Source organism: Pteropus medius, unplaced genomic scaffold (assembly GCF_902729225.1).
Source record: "Pteropus medius unplaced genomic scaffold, Ma_sr-lr_union100, whole genome shotgun sequence".
Lineage (NCBI taxonomy): Eukaryota > Metazoa > Chordata > Mammalia > Chiroptera > Pteropodidae > Pteropus > Pteropus medius.
Window position 1 is genome coordinate 7,600,299 of NW_024349797.1, and position 22,487 is coordinate 7,622,785.

Genomic DNA, 22,487 nt, shown 5'->3' on the forward strand with positions numbered 1-22,487 from the left:
TTTTAGACTTTTTTTCAAACTGGGTGAATAGTTAAGAAAAATGAGATTCTTCTGGCCCTCAGACTTACACCAAAAATAACTAGATTTTATAAGGAAAGAAAACCTATAAGAAATGTACCACAGAGTCTTTTTGCCAAACAAAATGAGAGTTCTTATGTGCATCTTTATGAAAATTTGATGAATAATATAATACCTTAGGATTTTACTTTTAAAAATAAATTTTAAAATATTTGATATGAAATACATTTTAACCATAATATTACATGAAACTTAGTGAACTGAATAGCATGCAAATACATTAAGATAGGTATGTCAGAATTTGTCATCCAATGAAGACTTTCTAGCAACGTGGAAATTCTAATTAGGCAATGTATGGAGATACACATGGAGAATCTGAGGAAATGTTTATCTTCCTTGGATTTGATAGCACACCAAACGCTTGCTAGAGTCTCCCCAATCATTTAGGCATGGGAGTAGAAAATCTCATTACTGAAGTGATGCAGGAGCTGAATAGACGATCAGGACTAATCTTTTAGAAACTATTATAAAATCTCACTATTATTATATCTGTTAAATCTGAACTTGCAAAAAGAAATACTTCCAAGAATCATTAGACTCCACCACCTAAAGCAACACCTCCGCTGACTGAAAAGGTCTTTGACGTTCCTCAAACACAAAGTGTTCCTAACCAACACAGGACAAAGCCAGACACATGATTCATGACTACTTTTTCAATGTGATAAATTTTTGTCGCCAAATCTCCAGATAACAAAAAAGACAGAATCTTAATTTCAATTGTTTGTATATATTGAAAATTGGCATAAGAGAAAGCAAAAACTAGGGGTATTTCCAATTTGAGTTCAAGAACAAGTACACACACACACACACACACACACTCACATAGAGTCACAGAAATAGGATGCTGGAAAAAATTCCACTGCAGGCTTTGCTGGCACTTTCTAAGAGAAAGCCCTACGAGGTAGGTCAGACAATTGAAGTGGGTTTAAAAATAGAGAAGACATTAAAATTTGATGCTAATAGCATCAACGAACAAGAAAAATTTGAAATTAAAAACAATACCATTTACACTAGCATCCAAAAAAATAAATACTTATGTATAAATCTAACAAAACTTATGAGGAAAATTACAAACTCTGATGAGAGAAATCAAAGACAAACAAAATAAATGGAGAGATAGTCCATGTTCATGGATAGGAAAAATCAATATTGTCAAAATGTCAACTCTTCCCAACCTAATCTATAGATTCAATGCAATGTCAATCAAATTCCCAGCAAGTTATTTTGTAAATTGATAAACTGACTAAAGTTATATGAAAAGGCAAAGGATCCAGAATAGCCAATGCAATATCAAAGGAAAAGAACAAAGCTGGAGGACTGACACTATTTGGCTTTAAGACTTACTGTAAAGCTACAGTAATCAAAACAGTGTGGTAATGGCAAAAATAAAATAGATCAATAGAATAGAATAGAACAGAACAGAGAGCCCAGAAACAGACCCACATAAAACTAGTCAACTGTTGGTTAACAAAGGAGCAAAAGCAATACAATGGAAAAACGATAGTTTTTCAACAAATGGTGCTGGAACAACTGGACACAGATATGCAAAAAAATTAATCTAGACACAGACCTTACACCTTGCACAAAAATTAATTCAAAACATACCACAGACCTAAATGTAAAACACAAAATTATAAAATTCTTATAGATAAGATAGGAGAAAAATTTGAGTGACCTTGGGTTTGGCAATGACTTTTTAGCTACACCAAAGTCACAAGCTATGAAAGAAATAAGTGATAAGCTGGACTTCATTAAAATTAAATTTTCAGCTCTGCAAAACACAGTGTCAAGAGAATGAAAAGACAAGCCACAGATTGTGAGTAATTATTTGCAAAGATAGATCTGATAAAAAAAAAAAAACTGTTAACCATAATATACACAGGACTCTCAAAACCCAACAATAAGAAAACAAACAACCCAACTAAAAAATGGGCCAAAGACCTCAATACATATCTCACCAAAGAAGATATACAGATGGCTAATAAGCAAAATAAAAGAAGCTCCACATCATATGTTATCAGGGAAATGCAAATTAAAATAAGATGCCACTCCAAACCTATTAGAATGGTCAAAATCCAGAACGCTGACAATAGCAAATGCTGGTAAGGATGTGAAATAACAGGAACTCTCACTCATTGCAGGTGGGAATAAAAAATGATACAGACACTTTGGAGGATAGTTTGGAAGATTCTTGTAAAGCCAAACATACTCCTACCATACAATCCAGCAATTGCAGTCTCTGGTATTTACCCAAAGAAGATGAAAACTTATATCCACATAAAAATCTGAACACAGATGTTTAGTTTGTAGCAACTCTACTCATAATTGACAAAATTGGGAAGCAACCAAGATGTCTTTCAGTAGATGAATGAATAAAACAACTATAGTACATTCAGATAATGCTTTAAAAAAGTGGGATGTTGGAGGAGAGAGAGGGGGCGAGTGCACCCACAAGCAAGCTACCAAGTCATGAAAATGGAAGAAACTTAAAGGCATACAAATAAGTAAAAAAAGTCAATCTGAAAAAGTTACATACCATATGATTCCAACCACAAGAACTCTGAAAATGGCAAAACTATGGACACAGTAAAAAGATCAGTGATTGTCAGGAGTTAAACGGGAGAGAGAAATGAATAGTATAGGTGAAGCACAGAGGGTATTTCGGGCAGTGAAACTACTCTATGATAATATAATGGTGAATAGATGTCATTATGCTCATCCAATCCCATAGAATACACAATGTCAAGAATGAACCCTAATGTAAACTATGGACTTTGGATGATAATGATGTGTCAGTATAGGTTCAGGAGTTACAACAAACATACCACTCTGATGCGGGATGTTGAAAATGGAGGAGGCTATGCATATGTGGGAGCAGGGGGTATATGAGAAATCTCTGTACCTTCTGCTCGATACTGCTATGAACACAAAACTAAAAAATAAAAATCTGTTTTAAAAAATCGGATGCTAAATGGTTATTAACTTGTTTGAAAACCTAGTAATACATGAAGATAAGCTGACAAGAGCACAACCTAAGGAATGCAATTCCAAAAAGATCAAAAAAAAAAAAAAAACTACACATTTACAAATCAGAATTATACCTCTCCTAAACCTCCAGTCTTTTCCTTGTTCATCCTGATGGTGTGACTGTGGCTTGGAAATCTGAGATACTTGATGTTGTAAACCTTTTCGATCGCCTTCCGCTTTCATAAGTTGTGTACGGAGTTCTTCTACCTAAATACATATAGACAAAAACTTTTGAGAGTTTTAAAAGCAGGAAAAGAATAATTGCACTCACAAATTATTTTGCTAGGGAAAAAAGCTTACTTCTCCTGGACTAGTAAGCACAAAGTGAAGTCCAGTGAATCATCTTGTTGCTATGCCAAGCACAGCAGAATAGTCTCATGCCCTATTTCTTTATTGTTCCCATTCCTTCTGCGAAGAATGTCTTTTCCCCTGTTCTGGGTTTATGGTGACAAAGAATTTGACAACATTTTATTTTAATCCCTATTTTGATCTCAGTCCACCCATACTACTATTAACCCAAACCACTGCCAATTGAGTACTATATGTTTTTATATTTTTCACTTATTTTCTTTCATGTGAACAGGTCTGTTTTTTTTTTTTTTTTTGGTAAACTCAAGAGAAGTGATCATGGTTTAGCATATTTTTATATCAAAGTACTCTCAAAATAAACAAGCAATAAATGCTGTTGAAAAAACTGTAAACTCCTTGAGGTCAGGGAATATTTTATTCATCTTTGTATTTCCAGAGAGTAGCAAATGGCCTAGCAAATATCAGGTATGTCCCCAGTGACCATTAAACAGGTTTGCAGTAGCAAAAATACTCAGCTAAAGTCATAATGACAACCTGAACACAGAAATCTCTTACTTCAAAAGGTGAGATTATAAAGTACAAGTCAGAGTTCCAAAAAATCAGAATGAAATTGAATATAAATATAAATTTCCAGAAAAGAAAGTCTGAACTCGGCCAACATTAATTCCAGTGGATCACTGGCTGCAGAACAAAGCCAATGAACAGTTTTAAAAGTTTTTGTAAAACAGGTGCTATGGTGTATTTTCAGCACTAATTGTCAAAATGTAATACTCCACCTAAACATCTATGATGTCTGACATCTTTGCCTACCTAGCATATTATATAGTGAGTTATTCTAACCCATGCCTCAAACCAGAGGAATGTACAATCGTATTTTATATTAAATATAGGCAGCGAAGCAGTTAGTTAGAAACCCACAAGTCCTTATCAAACTGCCACCATGAGCTAATAGGCTGTAAAACGTTATGCTTTAAAATTAAGCCTTAACTTTGACTAAAAAGGGGTGGGCAGCATCTTGAAAATGTGAATATAAGACAGTGATGCATTCAAAACAAAGTAACTTGAACATGCAAAGGTCTGTTTTATGTATTTTACTACTTCCTTCACTCTTCAATGCCTCTTTGAATAAAAGTAAGCTCCTGGGAAAATTTTATCTTACACATCCAGTCTCACTTTTACACTGGTTATGCTAAGAGAGATAAGTCCTAAATTGGAGCAGCAATCAGCAAGGCACGCTGTCACAGCGGAAACCTGGGCCAGCGTTTTGTACTAGTTTTCTTCGAATCTTCCTGAAAGGATTTCATCTTTTGCTTATGTCTGCTGATATATATTCCTCAAAAAATAAAAATTTTCTAGACCTAGGTTTTTCCTTTCACAAGACATTAAATAGAGAAGAAGACTCAATCTTGATTTAATTTAAAAGCAGATTATCATAGCTTGCAAAGACTCACCTGACGCAAAAGTGTTTCTCTGCTGCCTTCTGACTGATTTAATAACCTTCGAGACAGCTCCAACTCCTGTTCAAGCTAGAGTTTCAACAGAGAATAAAGAAAAATGTCCAATGAGGCAGAAGATAACTACATTATATGGGCGCAGTTTAAGAGGAAAAGTTTTTGGAAGATAATGCAGAAAAATAAATACCTTGCCATAAACACATATTAATGTTTCTATTAAAACAATGTTAATTGCGTAACAAAAAGTGAACCAGACCAGACTTCAAGAGGTCTGAGTTCTAGTCAGTTATTTAAATCTCTTTTCCTTAGGCCGGCTTTCTGTTAACTCTAAAATAAGGATTTTATATTAGACAACTTCTGCGATTCCCTCCAGTTCTAAATCATTTTAATCTGCATCTTAAAGCAATTTTTTCTTTAAATTAGTACATGCAGTATCATATGAAATGAATTAGAATAACAACTTCAGAGACTCAATGACTCAAAGTATATTTCATCCAATGGGCAATTTTATATATTCTTAATATTCTTATATTCCTACTATTTCCAATATCCATAACACTCTTAAAATTTTAAAATATCTAAGTTCGGAATAAGACATTTAAAATTTTCCTGAATAATACTGCTTTAAATAAATACCCATGAAAACTATGCCAGTTAGGTGACTAAATATCCTACAAATTCAGCATGTGCCTAGGTTACTTCAAGTTGAAAAATATAATCAGATGTGAAGGGGAGAAAAATATGTCACCCCTAAATATGCTTTTCTGGCATAAAGATTACTCTGAGCCGAAAGCAATCAAGACCAAGCAGCCTTCCCCTGAACTGTGTAAAAGAAATTAGAAAGGGGGTCTGGACCAGAAAGAGAGCTATTACCAGGGATAACATCCTATATTTGAAAGACTCTACAAAGCAGGGCAAACATTTCTTTACCAAACACTTGCTCTTCTCATCTTCTACCATCTACATATACTAGTCTTTTAAAAATTGTACATGTGGTGGGTATGGCTACCAAGGAATAACATGAAGGAGCATTGCGGTGATGGAACAGTCTGTGTCTTAACTGTGGTGGCAGGACCATGAATCTGTACATAAGATAAAACTGTAGAACTACACACACACACACACACACACACACACTCAACACACAAATGAGTGCACATACAGCTGGTGAAATCTGCATAAACTCCGTAGATTATACCAATGTCAATTTCCTGATTTTAATAATGAATGACAATTACACAAAATGTCACCATTGAGGGAAACTGAGTGAAGGGCACATGTGATCTCTCTGTACCTTTTGTATTTTAATACCCTATGAATCTATAGTTATTTCAAAATAAATTTTAATCCATTTATAAAAGTTTTTTTAATTATACAAGTGGCTCGTAAAATAAATGTCATATTTTTTTAAAAAGTGAAGCATATGTGAAATCACAGAATCTACACAAAATATTTTCTGATTTGCTCTGTTGTTTTCTATAGAGAAAGAAAGAGGGAAGGAATCACACTTCAGTCAAAATAGTTTCAAAATCTATCAAGGCTCCTATTGGTCACAGTCCCTGGGTTGTATCAGCATCTTAAGTCCCAAAGGGAAAACCTGATGACATGACATACAGTAAAGGCAGCATGAATGTATCGTTTAATTTGACACTGGTTGGAGAAATAAAATAAAGGGGCAATTTTGGATAGAAAAAGCAATAATGAAGTAAAGAACATTACATCGGGCAAATTTTCACTTTAGCATTCATTACCTTGTACTCGTCTTCAAATCTACTCATTTGCAAACTAAGGAATATTTGGCCTCTGAATTTCTTTCTAACTCTAACGTGCTAGGCTCCATTAGGGTCACAGACATGAATATATGCAAAAAGTTCTTAATATTTAATAAAAACAGAGGATTTTTCCTCTAGGCTGTTCGGTATGACTATCTTCTATAATGAAAACTAACCTATCCAAAATACCCAGCCTTTAAACAACAGGTCTTCCAAACCCTGCAGCAAAGTCAAGCTCTTTGAATGTTCCCCAGCAAGGAATCATAAATTTTAACTCGCGTCTACAAAGGAGAGTGGCCAGATGACAAGGTAGCAAATGACCTATATATGTTCCTAAGAGCAAGTAGCAGAGAATGGCAGAGCCTTCAAATCAAGGAAATGCACATCAATACATAAAGGCATTACCGTGTTCTCACAATTGATCTCAGAGACACTTTCCAGGCACTCAACAAATATCACCGGCCCCAAACAGCATTACTCTTTCAGAAGATAACTTTCAAAATCTTACTTGGCTCTTCTCAGTTTCAGTTTGTCTTAGCTTATTTTTCATTTCTCCATCATTTTCATCTGCTTTAGCTTCTTGTTTCTTCAATGCCTAGAATGAAAGAGGTGGGAAAATATGTATTATTCCAAAATACATATAAAGCTGAAGACACTACTAGGATTTATTAAGAAAAGACTGAGGAAGGTGAATATGAGCTGTACAAAACATATAAAGGAATTACAACCTGCTCATTCACTGAAGTTCTAAGAACATTTCAGTGGGGATAAAATATAAGCAATTTCCTGATCTCCCTCATCAATTTCCACTTAGTTTCACTTTTTCTCATCTTTGGGCATTTTATTACAAAATTAAGAGTAGAGATAGCTACCAGTTTTTTTAGAAACAAGCAAAGCTTACTGCCTGCTGAAATAATAATATTTAACGGTTATATTATCTGTTCAACTATTTAGACATAATACTCACTAGTTTTCCAAATCCTGAAAAAAACCTCATCGAGGTAGAAACATGTTTTTCAAACCATACTTCACATAGAGAGGGAAAAAACATTCTCTTCTGCATTTTTCTCTCATTAATAAAATGGAAAAAAATTTTTTTAAAATACAAATTTCAAAAGTTAACCACATAAGTATCCGTTTGCATTTGTTTCTATATTAAAATTAAACTTAAGAAAAAATTTGTACTTGGAACAATTTTTCATGACGTCTAAAAGGCATTCTATTTGTTCAAAAAATTTTTTTGACAATTTTAGCATTTAGACTTAGAAAATGTATGTGTAGAGGCCATCCAGATTGAGAAAAGCCAAATTGCCAGAAATCTTTTCCAACAGGTTCTATGGCGTCCAGGAGAAAAATGATTTTTAGGCAAACAGCAAAATATGTGAAAAACTGTTTTGATGTAAATTTAATCAATCATATTCAATTTCATTAACTTACATGTTGAACAAATAACTCCTAAATGTATTTACAGTATGCCAGGGACTGTGCTGGGGGGGCTACCAATCCGTGGGTAAAATAACCATGGCCCCTATCCATGAGATCTCAACTTCCTCTTTCACAGCTCCTATTCTCACTAAGAAAAGGCAACTGAGGAGAGAGACATCATCAGAATGAAAAATAATTTTGTTTTGAGTACAATAATATAATAACACTTATATAGTGGTTACCATGTCCAGGCATTCTGCTTCTTCTTACATATAATTACATAAATGCACTATATATGTTGAATATTTGCACTTAATCTTTATAATTCCATGAGTTATTATTAAGCCCATTTTATTAAGGGGGAAATTGGGGTAAAAGTAGTTAAATAACTTGCCCATTCTAACTAGGTCATTCATCTAGCTAGCAACAGAGACAGGACAAAATCTCAGGCTGTCTGCCTCTTAACTATTGAGTGGCACTGTCTCTCCATGTGTTAATAATTATATCAACCTTATGGCGTGGATATGAAGACAATAATTTGGTATTTGTAGAGCATTAAAGTGTTCAATAAAAGCCAACTATTATGATTATTGAATTGTTAACATCGATAAGGTATTTAAATCATAATACTTTCAGGTAGTTATCAAGTGATTTTGATGTTTGAAATTCTTTAATTTAGGATAAGTGGAATTTGTAATAATATTTAATTCTATATGCATAGTCTATTCAATTTTGACTGGTTGGATGTGTTTATAAGTTTTCTCCTGAACAAAATTATGCTAGAAACTTGAAAATTACTGCTGACACCTTTAGTCTTTCCGTGTCTCCTCAGTCTTTCCCCACCCAAAGCGACTGAGTGTGTAAAAGAGAAAGAAATATGAAGAAAAGATATATAAATTGTGCTACATTTTTAAACACTTTATAAAATTTTGAATGATTTTATTCCACTACATTATCATTCCAACCTAGCCCCATTTATTTTTATGAGTTAAACTTAATTTGTTATCTATTCAATATTTTTTCATTGAATTAAAAACCAGCCTGGGCTTTACCATAGATTCTGAGGAAGATTTCATCAGGCATTGTATAAATTTCATCAACCTGTAAATAGTAAGCCTCACGTCCAGATTTAAGCTCCTAAGCAGAAGCCACTCCAAATGAGTGAAGGCTTGCCTAAGCCACGTGAGGTCAACTGAGGCCATAAACAAATAAGAAGGGTTTATCTCAAACATAAGCACCATTCTCTGCCATTGGTGAGTTCAAAATCTAACTGGGAGGACTCTGCAACTTTTAACCAGCAGTTGCTAAGGTCCTTCCCATGGGATTTTGTGCTTCTTTTCATGCCCCAGACTCTTTTGACCTCTGTCCTGTGCTTACTGAGCTTAGAGAAACAGGAGTCACCTGCTAAGCTTTTATAACTTGACTTAACGTCACACTGCACCTCTAAGAGTTTAACTTACTCAAGAATTTAAACCCAAGAAATTCTCCAGTGAAGAAATTTTTCCATTTTACTAACTGGAATTAATCCACTTCTGCCCCTTTCTCATTATTTCCAAAACTCACATTTTTTAAATCCTATAACACTTTTTTTCGAAAAAATAAAGTTATATTAACTTTTCCCAAGTGTCTGCATACTTTATATCGGTTAAACACATTAAAAATGTTTCATTCATTCATTTATATGCTTAAGTATACTTACTTAGATAGACATTCAAGATAATCCTTGTTTATCCAGACACTTACATTTCCATAGAGTAATACAAAAGTTTTGGTATCACTAAGGTATAAGTTTCAAGAAGGCCAGAACCCTCATCTATCATGATCACATTTTATTTCTAACATAGTACTTGGAACATTTTAGGTGGTAAACGTGTTACTGAGTAGAGGAATAAATATCCCTTTATAATCTCTGAATAACAACTTCACTTTATGATTGGCCACTCTGTTCATCAAATACATGTAAGATTTCAAGATTTCTTCCATCTTTATTAATTGTCATATTTTCTCAAGCAATTTTCTCAAGTTGTCTTTCTTTCTGGAAAAACAATTATCATAGTATAGTGAAACTGAAAAATGTACATTTATTTTGGGGCTTAAGTCAAAGAATTAATAATCTTTTCCTGTTTTCACAAGTCATAGTTTGTTTTTTCTTTAGAAAAAAAAAATCTCCTGAATGGGTTTCAGTTTTTATATTTTTGAAATAATTTACGTTTACAGAACAGCTATAAAGATAGCTCAGAGTTACCATAAACCTTCACCCAGCACTCTCTAAAATTAACATCTTTCATAACCATGGTACATTGATCAAAACTAAGACATTGACACTGTTACAAAACCATTAAGCTACAGACTTTATTCAACCATCAAATGTTCTTGTTTTGTACCAAAATCCACTTCAGGACACTGTGGAGCAGCTTGGCTCTTCAGTATCATCCAATCTGTGGAAGTTTCTAACCCTTCCCTTGTTTTTATGATCTCAACATTTTTAAAGAGATACTTCAGGTAACTTCAGGTCAGGTATTCTGTAGAATGTCCCTCAATCTGGGTTTGTCTGAAGTCATTTCATGATTAGTAGACACGGCTCATACATTTGGAAGGGGGCGTGGAATACAACAGAGGTAGGTACCCTTCTCATTGCATCACATTGTAGGGTATACGATATAAACATGACTCAGGACTGGTGATGTTAACCTTGATTGCTTAAGGTAAGGCGGTCTCTGCCAAATTTCCCTTTTGTCATAAAGTTAGCATTCTTTCCTTTTCATACTTTATTTGTTAGAAGAGAGTCACTAGTTCCATCACATACTCAAAGGTAAAAGAATTAAGCTCCACCTCCCAGAGAGAGACTATCAAAGAATGTGTGGAAATATGTTAAAACCACTAAAGTAATTAACAAATATTTTGGTAGATATTTTGAGGCTATGCAAGTTTCCTTAAAGTCTCACCCATGAATTTTAGCTCAAAACCAGACCAACTATAACACTATTGGCGCTTTTTGGCCTACAAATTCTTCCCCCACCAAGCCTTATAGTCTAACGTAACCCAGATTCCTAGTAAATTAACTCACAGGCCAGCACTCACCTACGTACTCACTATGTCGTCTCTATGAATTGTACTAATTGCAAATTGTAGTTGCAGTCATTGTAATTGTCATAGAATGTAACTGCACTTACACTCTAGTAAAGAGAATGCTGAACTTCTCGGCATTCACCCCAAGTAACCTGCTTACACCAAAAACATTAATGAGTGATCTAGAATTTTCATAAGACTATATAGGGGGATGGAGCACACTCTTCAAATCTTCATCAAACACTGAGTGTTCTATAAATTCTCCTGGGCAACTCCAACCTGGAATTTCCCCCTGTTCTCTGCTCCCCTACTTCTTGTCCAGCCTCATTATTTTATTTATTTATTTATTTTTTGGTAGCTTCTGGACCTTCCCCATACACTTCTAAATTTCCCCCTCCAAGTTATGCAGAGCAACTTGCCACTATTCCAGTTCTCAATTTTGAATACTTATACTCATAACAATGCCCAACACACCCCCAGATCCCCCACCCCATAAGGAAAGCACCTATCAGTTACCAGGACCCATTCCTCTTAAAAAGCAGTGTGGGAAATAATTACTTTCATTCTCACACTTATAAGTATTCAATCTTCATTTCATATCACTAGCATAAATATTAATTATTTTACATGGTGCTAAAGAAATAAAATCAATAAGCTGAATTTTTAACAATTAAATAGTGTTTTCTATTTCTAGTGCATGGAATTATAGCCTATAAAAACATAATTCTTCTGATAGTCAACTGTCTATTTTCTTTTAAATCCAAATTTCCATATATGAGCTAGTTAAATAAGAGAACCTCTAATTCTCTTGGATCCCTAGGAATTTGCAATAAAATTTCCTTTTCTCTTCACTTTCCACCTTTGACATCTGACCAGTTATTTATAATAACACTTTTCCAAAATAATATATTTTCCTATTGTCCCTCTACTTGGTGCCTAAACTGTTATTTAATACTCTCCTTTTTTATTTCTCTTTTTACTCTACGGATATGTAAGTCTTTGAAAATTTAGTCAGTAAGAACTAAATTCCATTGTTTTCAGTAGAGGAAAAGTGAAGTATTGAGGAGCGACCCAAAGCAAATCACTGCATTTCCACCATATGGTCTAGAAACGTCATTAAGTTTGAGCATTATTTCCACTTTCTCTATACCATGAGTCAGTAAGCAAGTAAACACACAAGCAATATTCTAGCCCGGAAGATTGAACCTCTTTTCTACATTATCTAGTTTAAAATGAAAGACCAAAAAAAAAAAAAATCTAATTCTTAAGACCCAGTAAATAAATATACATGTATATCTATATATATAATGCACTTTAAACTTCTGAAAACCCAAATAACACTCAATGAAAAACATTTCAAAAAGCTAACTGAATCGAAATTAGAAGCCATTTCTTTAAACCTTAATAATAAACTTTAAGTCATTTACTACCTTTTTAAAATGTATAAGCCCGCAATGGATTTCTTTTCCATTTGACTTAGATCAATCAACTTAGAATTATATTAAAACTGACCCAGTAAAAGCAGTTATAAAAAGAGAAAAAAACATCACATGCCAATGAATTTCTATTACTGTTATTCTGCCCTTTAAAGCTTATTTTTTTCATAAAAGCAGTTTAGCTATAAAGCTATCATGTGCCCTGCTCTAGGATTCAGACTGTCTCTCACACATTTAAGATCACAGCAACAACATTGAGCCTTAATAGAGGGTCCCTGAGGCACATTTAAATCTTTAGCAACAGTTTTTCTTCTTTCCTTAAGTGTGCCTATTTCCATCAAAAAGACTAACATTTGAGTATTGCACTACCGCAGTTCTTTAGAGGTAGATAATTCTGCATTCTCCGTTATATATGTTATTTTAAATGCAGCCTTTCCTTTTAGAGAGGAGGGGAAAGGAGAAAAAAGGAAATGTTTGTAGACATCTCATCTGACCATAAAAACTCCCACGACTTTGACAACAGGCATGTTTATCGAGAGGCTCTGAAAAATAACACACTTGAACATGTGGAACAAATAGAGAATTAAAGGGCCTTTGTCTACTTTACACAGACCAGCAAGCTTGGGTAGGAATGATGGAGTTGAAATGAAATAAAGGTCACAACTTAACCCCCATACAAGCAACTGAAATTAAAAAAAAACAAAAAACAAAAAACAAAAAAAACGATGAACATAAAACTACCCCATCTCATCCTAATTACTCAGCAGAGCTGCAACTGCATACCTTTGGTCTCAAAGGCAAGCACATGTAGATGATTCACTGGTAAACCAACCAGATCATAGAAAAGCAAGTCTGTGCTCGTGTCGAACAACAGGTCAGTAACATTATACTTAAAGGCATAAACTGTCAAGTCAGACTTTTTTTTTTTCAAGTAACAATGAAGAAGGAAGAAGCCATGTGATAATTACAAAAATAGCAGCTCTTACTATGTATATTTATTTTAAAGACTTTTTGAGCAGTTTTAGAGCCACAGCAAACTTGAGAAGGTACAGAGGTTTCCCATATCAGCCCACCCCCACACATGCACAACCTCCCCCATTATCCACATCTCATACTGGAGTGGTACAAATTACAAATGATGAACCTACATGGACACATGGTAGTCACCCAAAGTCTATGGCTTACATTAGGGTTCACTCTTGGTGTTACACATTCTATGGATGTGGACAAATATATGACATGTATCCATCACGATAGTATCATACAGAGCAGTTTCGCTGCACTGAAAATCCTCTGTGCTCCACCTATTCATCCTTCCCCTCCCTAACCCAGCTCCTGGCAACCAATCATCTTTGTCCTGTCTGCATAGTTTTTCTTTTTCCAGAATGTCATACAGTCAGAATAATACAGGATGTGGTCTTTTCAGACTGTCTTCTTTTACTCAGTAATATTCCTTTAAGGTTCTGCTATGTCTTTTCATGGCTTCATTGCTCATTTAACTGTATTTTTATAATTAAATTCTTCATGTAGGTACAAAATAAAACTCAGCAAAAAAGTATTTTAAGCTTCAAAACATAATGATATTTTAACCTAAATTAGATCACATGAGCTATAAATTAAAGTTACTAGTTGTTTGTATTTATGTATATTAAAAATTATATATATATTTAAGGACATTTGTAATATTTTAAAGAAAGATAAAATGTTATTATGTACTTAGTATGTATAAAACACTATAACAACAACCTTATTAATTGGAATTTTTTTTAAAAGATGGAACTCTAGTGTCTATTTCCAAAATTCTCTTTTGGAAATCTAAATCACAGCTCTAAAACCGTCAAACATCAGTAGAATAATATATACCTTGAAAAGGAATATATATGCATAATACAGCAGGATTTTATTGTTCAGAACCTATACTATACATTTAAATTAAAACAGATTTTATTTCTGTCAAGTTCTGTGAATTTCTAAATTTTGTTTTTTTCCTAAATCAAGTTAGAGATTCCTCCCACATGAAAACTAGCTAAAGTCATGGAAATTTTTAGCATTTAAGTTCATCCAGTTGGGGATTATCTGTGCCAATAAAAACCAAAGAAAACAAAAAAAAAAATTAAGTTTCTTTTCAAGGCAGAAAACAATGCATTCATATTCTAAATCCCTCAACCAATATCTAACTCAAAAATAGCTAGAAGGATTTTATTTAAATTGTTCAAAGAAATTTACTTTTCAGCCAGAACCAAGGAACAAAAATTTTATACCCACATCTATAATTTAAAAAAAAAATACTTTACTAAGTGAAAGTATCACTGCATGAAAGAATTCCAAAGAGAATCTAGCAGTGATCATTACTATTATAACACCATACAGATTTTCAAAGGGAGACATTCTAAAAACCTGCTGCCAGTGTACTTTCCAGATGGAAGTGGTAAGCACACAGTGAGTAGAGTCACAAGATGCAACCATCCCTGTTTTTCAAAGGAGAGAGTAATATCAAATATCATGTAGTTAAGTAAGATTTATCAGTAGTCAAGTACATTGGCATTATTTTGGATGGTAATTATAATCCTTAATAATGTTCTTTAAAGATACCTGAGGTTTTTGATACATAAAACTCAAAACGTCTCTTTGAGAATGGCCTAGATGGAGACTATGACTACTTAAGGCACCCTATGCCAATAAAGCCAACCAAGGTCACGGGTTCAATCACTGCGAGAGTGAATTCCCTTTGCTCTGTTCCACGGCCATAGTCTTTACCCCAAATCTTAGCCAAAGGCCACATGGAAGGCTAAATAGGCCAAAGACCATGGGTGAATCAGTAAAAACCCACTACCATAACTATAAAAATAACTCAAAAGTAAAACCCCTATTGACTAGTTTCAGAATTTTATTCTTCACATGTTATTAAATTTGCCAGTCTGCAAAACAAAACCTTAATTACCGCCTACAAAGTTGGTATGCTGAAAAGACATACAGGTCTTTTGACTTGTTTAATTCAAAAGCAACAATGGTAATGAGTATTATTCCCTAAAATCCCACTGCTTTTACTGGAACGGATTTTATTTTCATGCAATCTTTTACTCAATAAAAATCTTGCAAGTAAAGTTAAATGTGAGCCCAACAAGTGCACTTTCCAGGATTCCCTTCAAAATCAAAAAGCAAATGCTCTTAGTGGAGGGTCTGTTTTTATCCAGTGGTTTCCTCTCGAAAAAGAAACTCAGTTTTATTAGAAATCCCAGAGCAAAGTGATACTTCATTTCAATTTCTAAATGCAGGCACACTGGGTTAGAATTGTTGACAAACAGAATATCACTGATGATTACAGAAATTTGTAATTTCTCAAGTTTTATATGTATTTGAGCAGAATGCCCCGTGAATGTACATCGTTCATTGTTCAGAGTAAGAGGGTGTTATTTTATGCCTTTGGATTTTGTTTTTGTTTTGTTTTGCTTTTTACTAGTTTCTAATCAAAATAATACAGTACCAAGTCAATGAATAAGTCTATCTGTAGCAGAGTATTCTTTGTTTACACAATATTACTATGCACTCAGTAGCTGCCCAATAAATATTAATTGATAACGATGGGAAAGGGCTTTATAAACAGATGGTCTAGGAAAATTCACTGAAAATGTAGATAGAAACATTCCACTCTTCAAGAAAAGCATAAAGTAGAAATTAAACAAGTTCTGCACTCAGAAAATCTCAGTCTATTATCAGGCAGCTGTTCAGTCAACAAGAGCACAAACATTTTTCATCATGATAGCATTAACAGCATTAAATGTCTATTTGCATATGGTGCTACTAACACAGATTGATGCTAGCCTTATCTGTTATAATTTACAGTGATGATATTGGCAAGAACAAATAAGTACACATAGCAAAATAAATGTTATTAAACAATTCTTTGAGATCTAGTCATATATGGTATAAAAATAAAATATATGTCAGACTTAAATGCAACTCATAGGAACAATAAGACTATTTATTCGTAATGCAAACCTCAACTATTTCCAAACAGAATCTGAGGTACTTTACGAGAACACCTATACATATGCTGGAAGAATAGGTGAAATAAAGAAAGGAGCCACAGGTCATATTGGCCATAATAAAGAGAATAATAAGTATGGACACTTCATGAACCTAGAAAGCAAACAATCAAGGAAAAAAAGAGGGACAAAAAATTGTTCGAGGACTAAATTCAATGAGGGTAGGGACAAGGAAACTACGACCCAGGAAGACATCCTAAAAATCACACATTATTCAAATACTTGCATAATAAGAAAACGTGAGTTAGTATACACGAGAGATTTTGAGAAAAAGATAGTTGAAATGGGGAGGTGATACAGGGTAGACAGTACATTACAAGCATTTAATAATTAATGGTCTTAGGTAATATTTTCTTAATAAAGTCAAAAGCCTAAGAAGACATGACATAAGTGTTAATTACATAGAAATAAGATTATAAGAATTTCAGAACAACTCACATCTACACATCATCTCATAAAACTGCACCCTTCGAAGGAATCAAAAGGCCTTAATTAGCAAGCTAACAGTTTACATGTTATTTCTTCTAAGATGTGGGATACATTTCTAAATTTTCAATTTTTGTTTTATCATTATTAAACAGTAGGCTCCTGAAATATATTATTGAAAGAGAATAGTCTTCAATTCAACCCGCTCTTACTCTCAATGTTTCCCAGTACCAGAAAGACAATACGGCTTGTAGAGACTGTGTCTGTAATATCCATGAACTACACAGAGAGTTTGCTCTGTAAGTGGAAATTCAATTATTGAGTGAGTACAAGGTTGAAAGAGGCAAAATCCAAGATCTCTTCCTCTTTCTCTTCTATAAGAAGTTTGGGGGAAAATTATTTTCCACAGAAAGAATATTAAAAGTGTTTTTTAGTGTCATCTGAAATGATCAAAGCCTAATTAAAAATACTATAAGTTAAATAAGAGGGGAAGGACCAACGTGGGTGACAAGAAGAGAAATTAAGAAAAAGACCAAGGAAGAAGACTAAAGGACACACAATGCCAAGGAACTGCACATTTCAAGCTGTGCCAGATAGTGCTCAACCAGCTTTGAAAAACAAATCCCCAAAGAGCCAATCTTTCTTTTCTATCGCCTTTTCATCAGCATGTTGACATTAATGGTTCTTTCATAACCTTATAGAAAATAGTGTTTATTTTATCCTTATAGAAAAAAAATAAGTTATCCACCAGTAACAAACATAAAAGAGAGGAGAAAATAATTAGCATGGTATAAAATAAGACAAAGAGCAATGCTATGAATCAAAAGTACAGTGAGTCAGAATTTAAGTAAACATTTTGGCCAAAGATAGGTAAAGTGCTTATCAAGCAGCAGTAAATAATAAGGTAGAATCACATTTATAAAAGGATTGCCTAAAATAATTTGAAAATGCAAAGTCTCAGCAAAAATGCCATCCCTTCCACCCAAATTTTCCCAATGGGCCAAAAGGGGGAAAAGATTTCCCCTGGGGCTACTCTGAGCCTAGGCAAGGTTGAAAGGACACTCTTACTGAATTACAGCGATTGTTAACATTTCTATTTCCTCAACTAAACTGGGAGCCTCTAAAGGACAAGACAGCATTATAAGTATCTCTAAATCCCTAGTCCCCAGCACAGCGCCTGGCACATAGTAAGTACATGATGGCACTGGCCAAATGATATTTTACTATGTACAGTTCTGACTACATAGTATGCAACATTTATGCATTCACTCCTTCAAGAAATACTTACTCAGAGTAGCCCCTTTATTGCATGCCAGCCACTGTTCTAGGTGCTGACTACACAGCAATGAGCAAAACATACTAAGTGCCGGCCTTCATAAAGCATTCTGATCAGGAAGACAGACAGATGACAGGTATTAAAAAGTAATAAAGAAAAAACGCATAGCAGTGTAAGAGGCTCAAGAGCGAAGAGGGGTATTTCGTCTAGGATAGTTACTAAGGTCTTTCTGATGTAGAGCTTTGAATGACATGAGAGTATAAGCAATGCAATTGTTTTCAGAGGTGAAAATTCCTGGCTCTGGGAATAGAAAGTACAAATGTCCAGAAGCAGGAGGTGCCTGCCATGTCCATGAAGAAGCAAGAAGGCCATGTAGTTGGCCTAGAATGGGCAAAACGAAGAACGACAAGAAAATAGGGTGAGGGGACCAGGCAGAGGGTTTTAGATGATGACATTCATTATAAATGTGATAGAGAAACCATTTAAGGATTTTGAAGAAATATGTAGCGATACCTGATTCAGTGGGGAAAAGACTCTATCTAAGGAGATAAGAATGGAAGTAAAGAGGCTACTGTACTAGCCCAGACAGAGGAAAATAGTGGCAGGATGGCAGATGAGGGCAGTAGTGGTAAAAAGAAAGAGAAGTTACAAATTCAGAAAATGTTTCTTAAATACAGCTGACGGAATTTTAATGACGGACTAGATGTGGAAAATGGGAGAAATAGAAAAGGTAAGGACATAAGGCAACATAAAATTTTTAAAACAAAATTAAAATCATTTGAGCAAGATGAGTACCCATCTCTTTAAGAAATAAATCATACAAGCTACTTTTATTAGGATGAGCTCCCCCTCACACACACTCACACACATACACACACAAAATGTTACACCTTCTAAACAAATCCACAGGTCAGAAGGAGAAAGAAGAGAAAATAGAGTTCCAGTGACCCAAGTCTGTCCAGGCTTTGTGGCTTTGAATCACAACATCACTCTGACTTATTCCCATCCAAGACTGATACTGGCTAGCAACGCTTCAGGATCTCAGTCTCAATGATAAACATAAAACTGTAAAACATTTCTTTTACATAATAAATTTATAACTGTAACTTGACCATATATATGGAAAGATATGTTAGAAAAACCTAAGAAGTTTCTCATTTATTGAGAAAGAACTACTACCACAGCTTCAGTATTTAAATTTTAAAAGGGGTCGGGGTGGCGGGCGCAGCGGGGGAAGAGGATTCAGGATACTGAATAGAAATGTAAATTAACTAGAAATGTGATAAGTCATGATAGAGGTATAAAAAAATGTTTTTCTATCAAGTAAAGAAAAACAAAATTAGCCAAAGGAAGAATAAGTAGCATTAGAATAACATTAGAATATGATTATAAATGGGGCTGTATACAACAGGGTACAAAAGCAGCAATTATTAAGGAGAAGAAAATGATAATTAGGAAAAAGGTTTAGATCTATATAAGATAAAAATTTAGAGAAAGTATCTTTGGAACACTTCTGTATAGCTCAGAAATATAAAATGTGGAAGAGTATGAAATATGATTCCAGTGAAATAAATTCTCATATCAAATTAGACTCTACTTGTTTTATTATATGTAGAAAGTCTTCCACAGAGAGAAGGAAGAAGGAATTGTAATCCTGAACAGGAAGCATGAAGAAACTCTAACAAAAAGCACAGAAATGATAGTTTTCCTGTTAATACAGCAGATGTCTTAATACGTAATACTCTGGGTCACATTTTATTTTCAACAGTGGAGGGCAACACTGCTTCAAATTTAAAATTTCAAATAGCTATCATTAAATAATTAGATATTTTCAGTTGCAATGTTTGTGCCAAGTATACTTTCAAAAAGCCCTAAGAGTTGAGGTATGTGTATATATATATTACAAAGAATTGTTTTTCAACAAAGTTTAGCAACTTCAATAAATCATGCCTGTGTCACAATTGATGGTTCAATACTGACGACTAGTGGTCAAAGATCTGTACTAATTCTCTATTAGTACAGATATTTTATATACTTATATATCTATTAAGTATACTAAGATTTTTATCATCTAAATTTGAAACATTTAATAGAAATTATGTGAAAAGCCTAAATTAAAAGATTTTTTTTCCTTACCAACGTTCTGAAAATTAAAATAGAAAAATAATTGGATCCTCAGTCTTTTAAAAAGTCTTTTCTGCCCATTATTTGTCCCCAAACCAAAGTCAATCAGCATTTGTTGTTGATCCATAACAGGAACAATTCCACGAAGACTCAGTTTATTCACACACAGATGGCTAAATTACCATTCTTTCCGAAATCCATAATTAATATTTGAAAGAGGTGTTATTCTCAGAATTGATATATCTGGGAAGTCCTATTCTAAATTTTTTTTTCTAATTTAGTTGAAAAAGGGTAACCTACTATATCAAATTGTTCCATTTATATGCTCCTTTTATAAAGCTGAAATACTTAAAATTTAATTGTGATTGTCTGAATTCTTGGAGAATTGCTGTGGGATTTCGGTTAAATCATTTAAAAGGAGTTAAAGTTTGTTCACTTTCACTTTCTTTGCAAGAATAAGAGCAGTAGATAATACAACAATGTACACAAACCTTTAAGAGAAAAAAAAGTGTTTTTACCAACAACGTTACAATGCGGCAAGTGTGAAAGCAAGTTCATTCCTTCGACAACTATCCGCAGAATGTCTGCTATGTGATAGACACTGTACTACATGCCCCAGAAACAGGCATGATGGACAAAGTTCCTGCCAATGGAGTTTACACTCCAGTGGGGAAGACATACAATAACATAAGTAAGCAAATAAACAACAATTAGAGGTGGTGTTAAGTGCTATGAAAAAGAATTAATATGATATGAAAGGGAGCAATGCGGCAGAAAAGGGCTATTTTAGAAAAGCGGGGGGAGTGCGAGGACATCCTTTCTGAAGAGCTGGCAATTAAGCCTGGAGAAAAAGAAGGTATAAGTTTATGCTGAGAGGCAGAAGAAAAATGTCCTAATAAGATACTTAAGGTGAAATCACTGCGGCTAAAGCATAGAGTCCATAGAGTAATTTGTAGCTAAATATGTAATGACTGAATTTTTGAATGGCCGTCTAAAGAATGGAAATATAATCTATTGTTTCAAAGCCAGCAGTAACTATAAAAATAAACATATAACACATTTCAATCCAATTTTAAACAAGAAAGAAAAGGGAGAAGAAAACAAGAGATCTTAAAAAAATAAAATTTCCAAATGTATCAATAACCATAGTAAGTGTAAACTGACTAATCCAGCCATTAAAAGACATGAGATTTTTTAAGTCCAGCTATGTTTATAAGAAATATACAAAATTAAAACTGCAGAGAAATGATTAAAATAAAGAGGAAAAAAACATATGCCATGAAAACAGCAACTTAAAGACTGTTAAATCCAGAGAAGCACTACATGATAATTTAAAAAATAACTGACCAAGAAGTAATTAACTAATATCCTTGAAACCACAGTCATAAAATAAAGCAAAAGTGACAAAAATCACAGGAATAAATTGACAATCTTTATCACAGTGGGAGGCTTTAGACTGAAATTTAATAAGAATACAGAACAACAGAATCTATGATCCCGACTTACTAAATTTATATGATTGTGTATGTGTGTGTCAGACATAAACACATAAAACTTCACATCCAAAAAACAGAAAAAAATGTTTCATTTTTTTATTCAGAGAATACCTACCAAAAAAATTGATGATGGTACTAGGTCAAAATGGAAGTGTCAACAAATTTCAAAGGAATCGAATTAAAAATAGAGTTTAAAAATAAGCAAACACACATATTTGAAAATTCCAAAAGGCATTCCTAAATAAGTCTTGAGTTGCAGAGAAAATTGTAAGAGAAATTTTAAAAGATTTAGAAATAAACTACTATAAAGGAATAGCACATTAACATATGGTATTTAGGTGATAAATTTTCAGTATTAATTTTAAAAAACAGAAAAATCAATTAATGCTCTAACTTGCAAGTTTAAAAAATAAGAGTAATACTAAAAATTTTTAAAGGGGAAAAATTGGAGTTAAAAGCAGAAGCTGATAATGTAATAAACAACACTAGTCAAAACAAAAATGAATAAAATAATCATATGCTAGCAAGACAAAGAAAAGGGAGAAAATA

General features: G+C 33.7%; 1 protein-coding gene across 12 annotated transcripts in view; it reads right to left on the reverse strand.

Annotated features, from left to right (window-relative positions):
• CEP128 (centrosomal protein 128) overlaps nucleotides 1-22,487 on the reverse strand; it is a 348,588-nt gene that overhangs the window by 266,868 nt on the left and 59,233 nt on the right. For all 12 annotated transcript variants that reach the window (XM_039883945.1, XM_039883939.1, XM_039883938.1 and 9 more), the window contains 3 exons: nucleotides 7,149-7,235; nucleotides 4,866-4,940; nucleotides 3,180-3,312 (listed from right to left, as the gene is read on the reverse strand). In XM_039883945.1, the coding sequence (XP_039739879.1) occupies nucleotides 3,180-3,312; nucleotides 4,866-4,940; nucleotides 7,149-7,235 (295 nt within the window). The remainder of the gene's footprint in view (nucleotides 1-3,179; nucleotides 3,313-4,865; nucleotides 4,941-7,148; nucleotides 7,236-22,487) is intronic.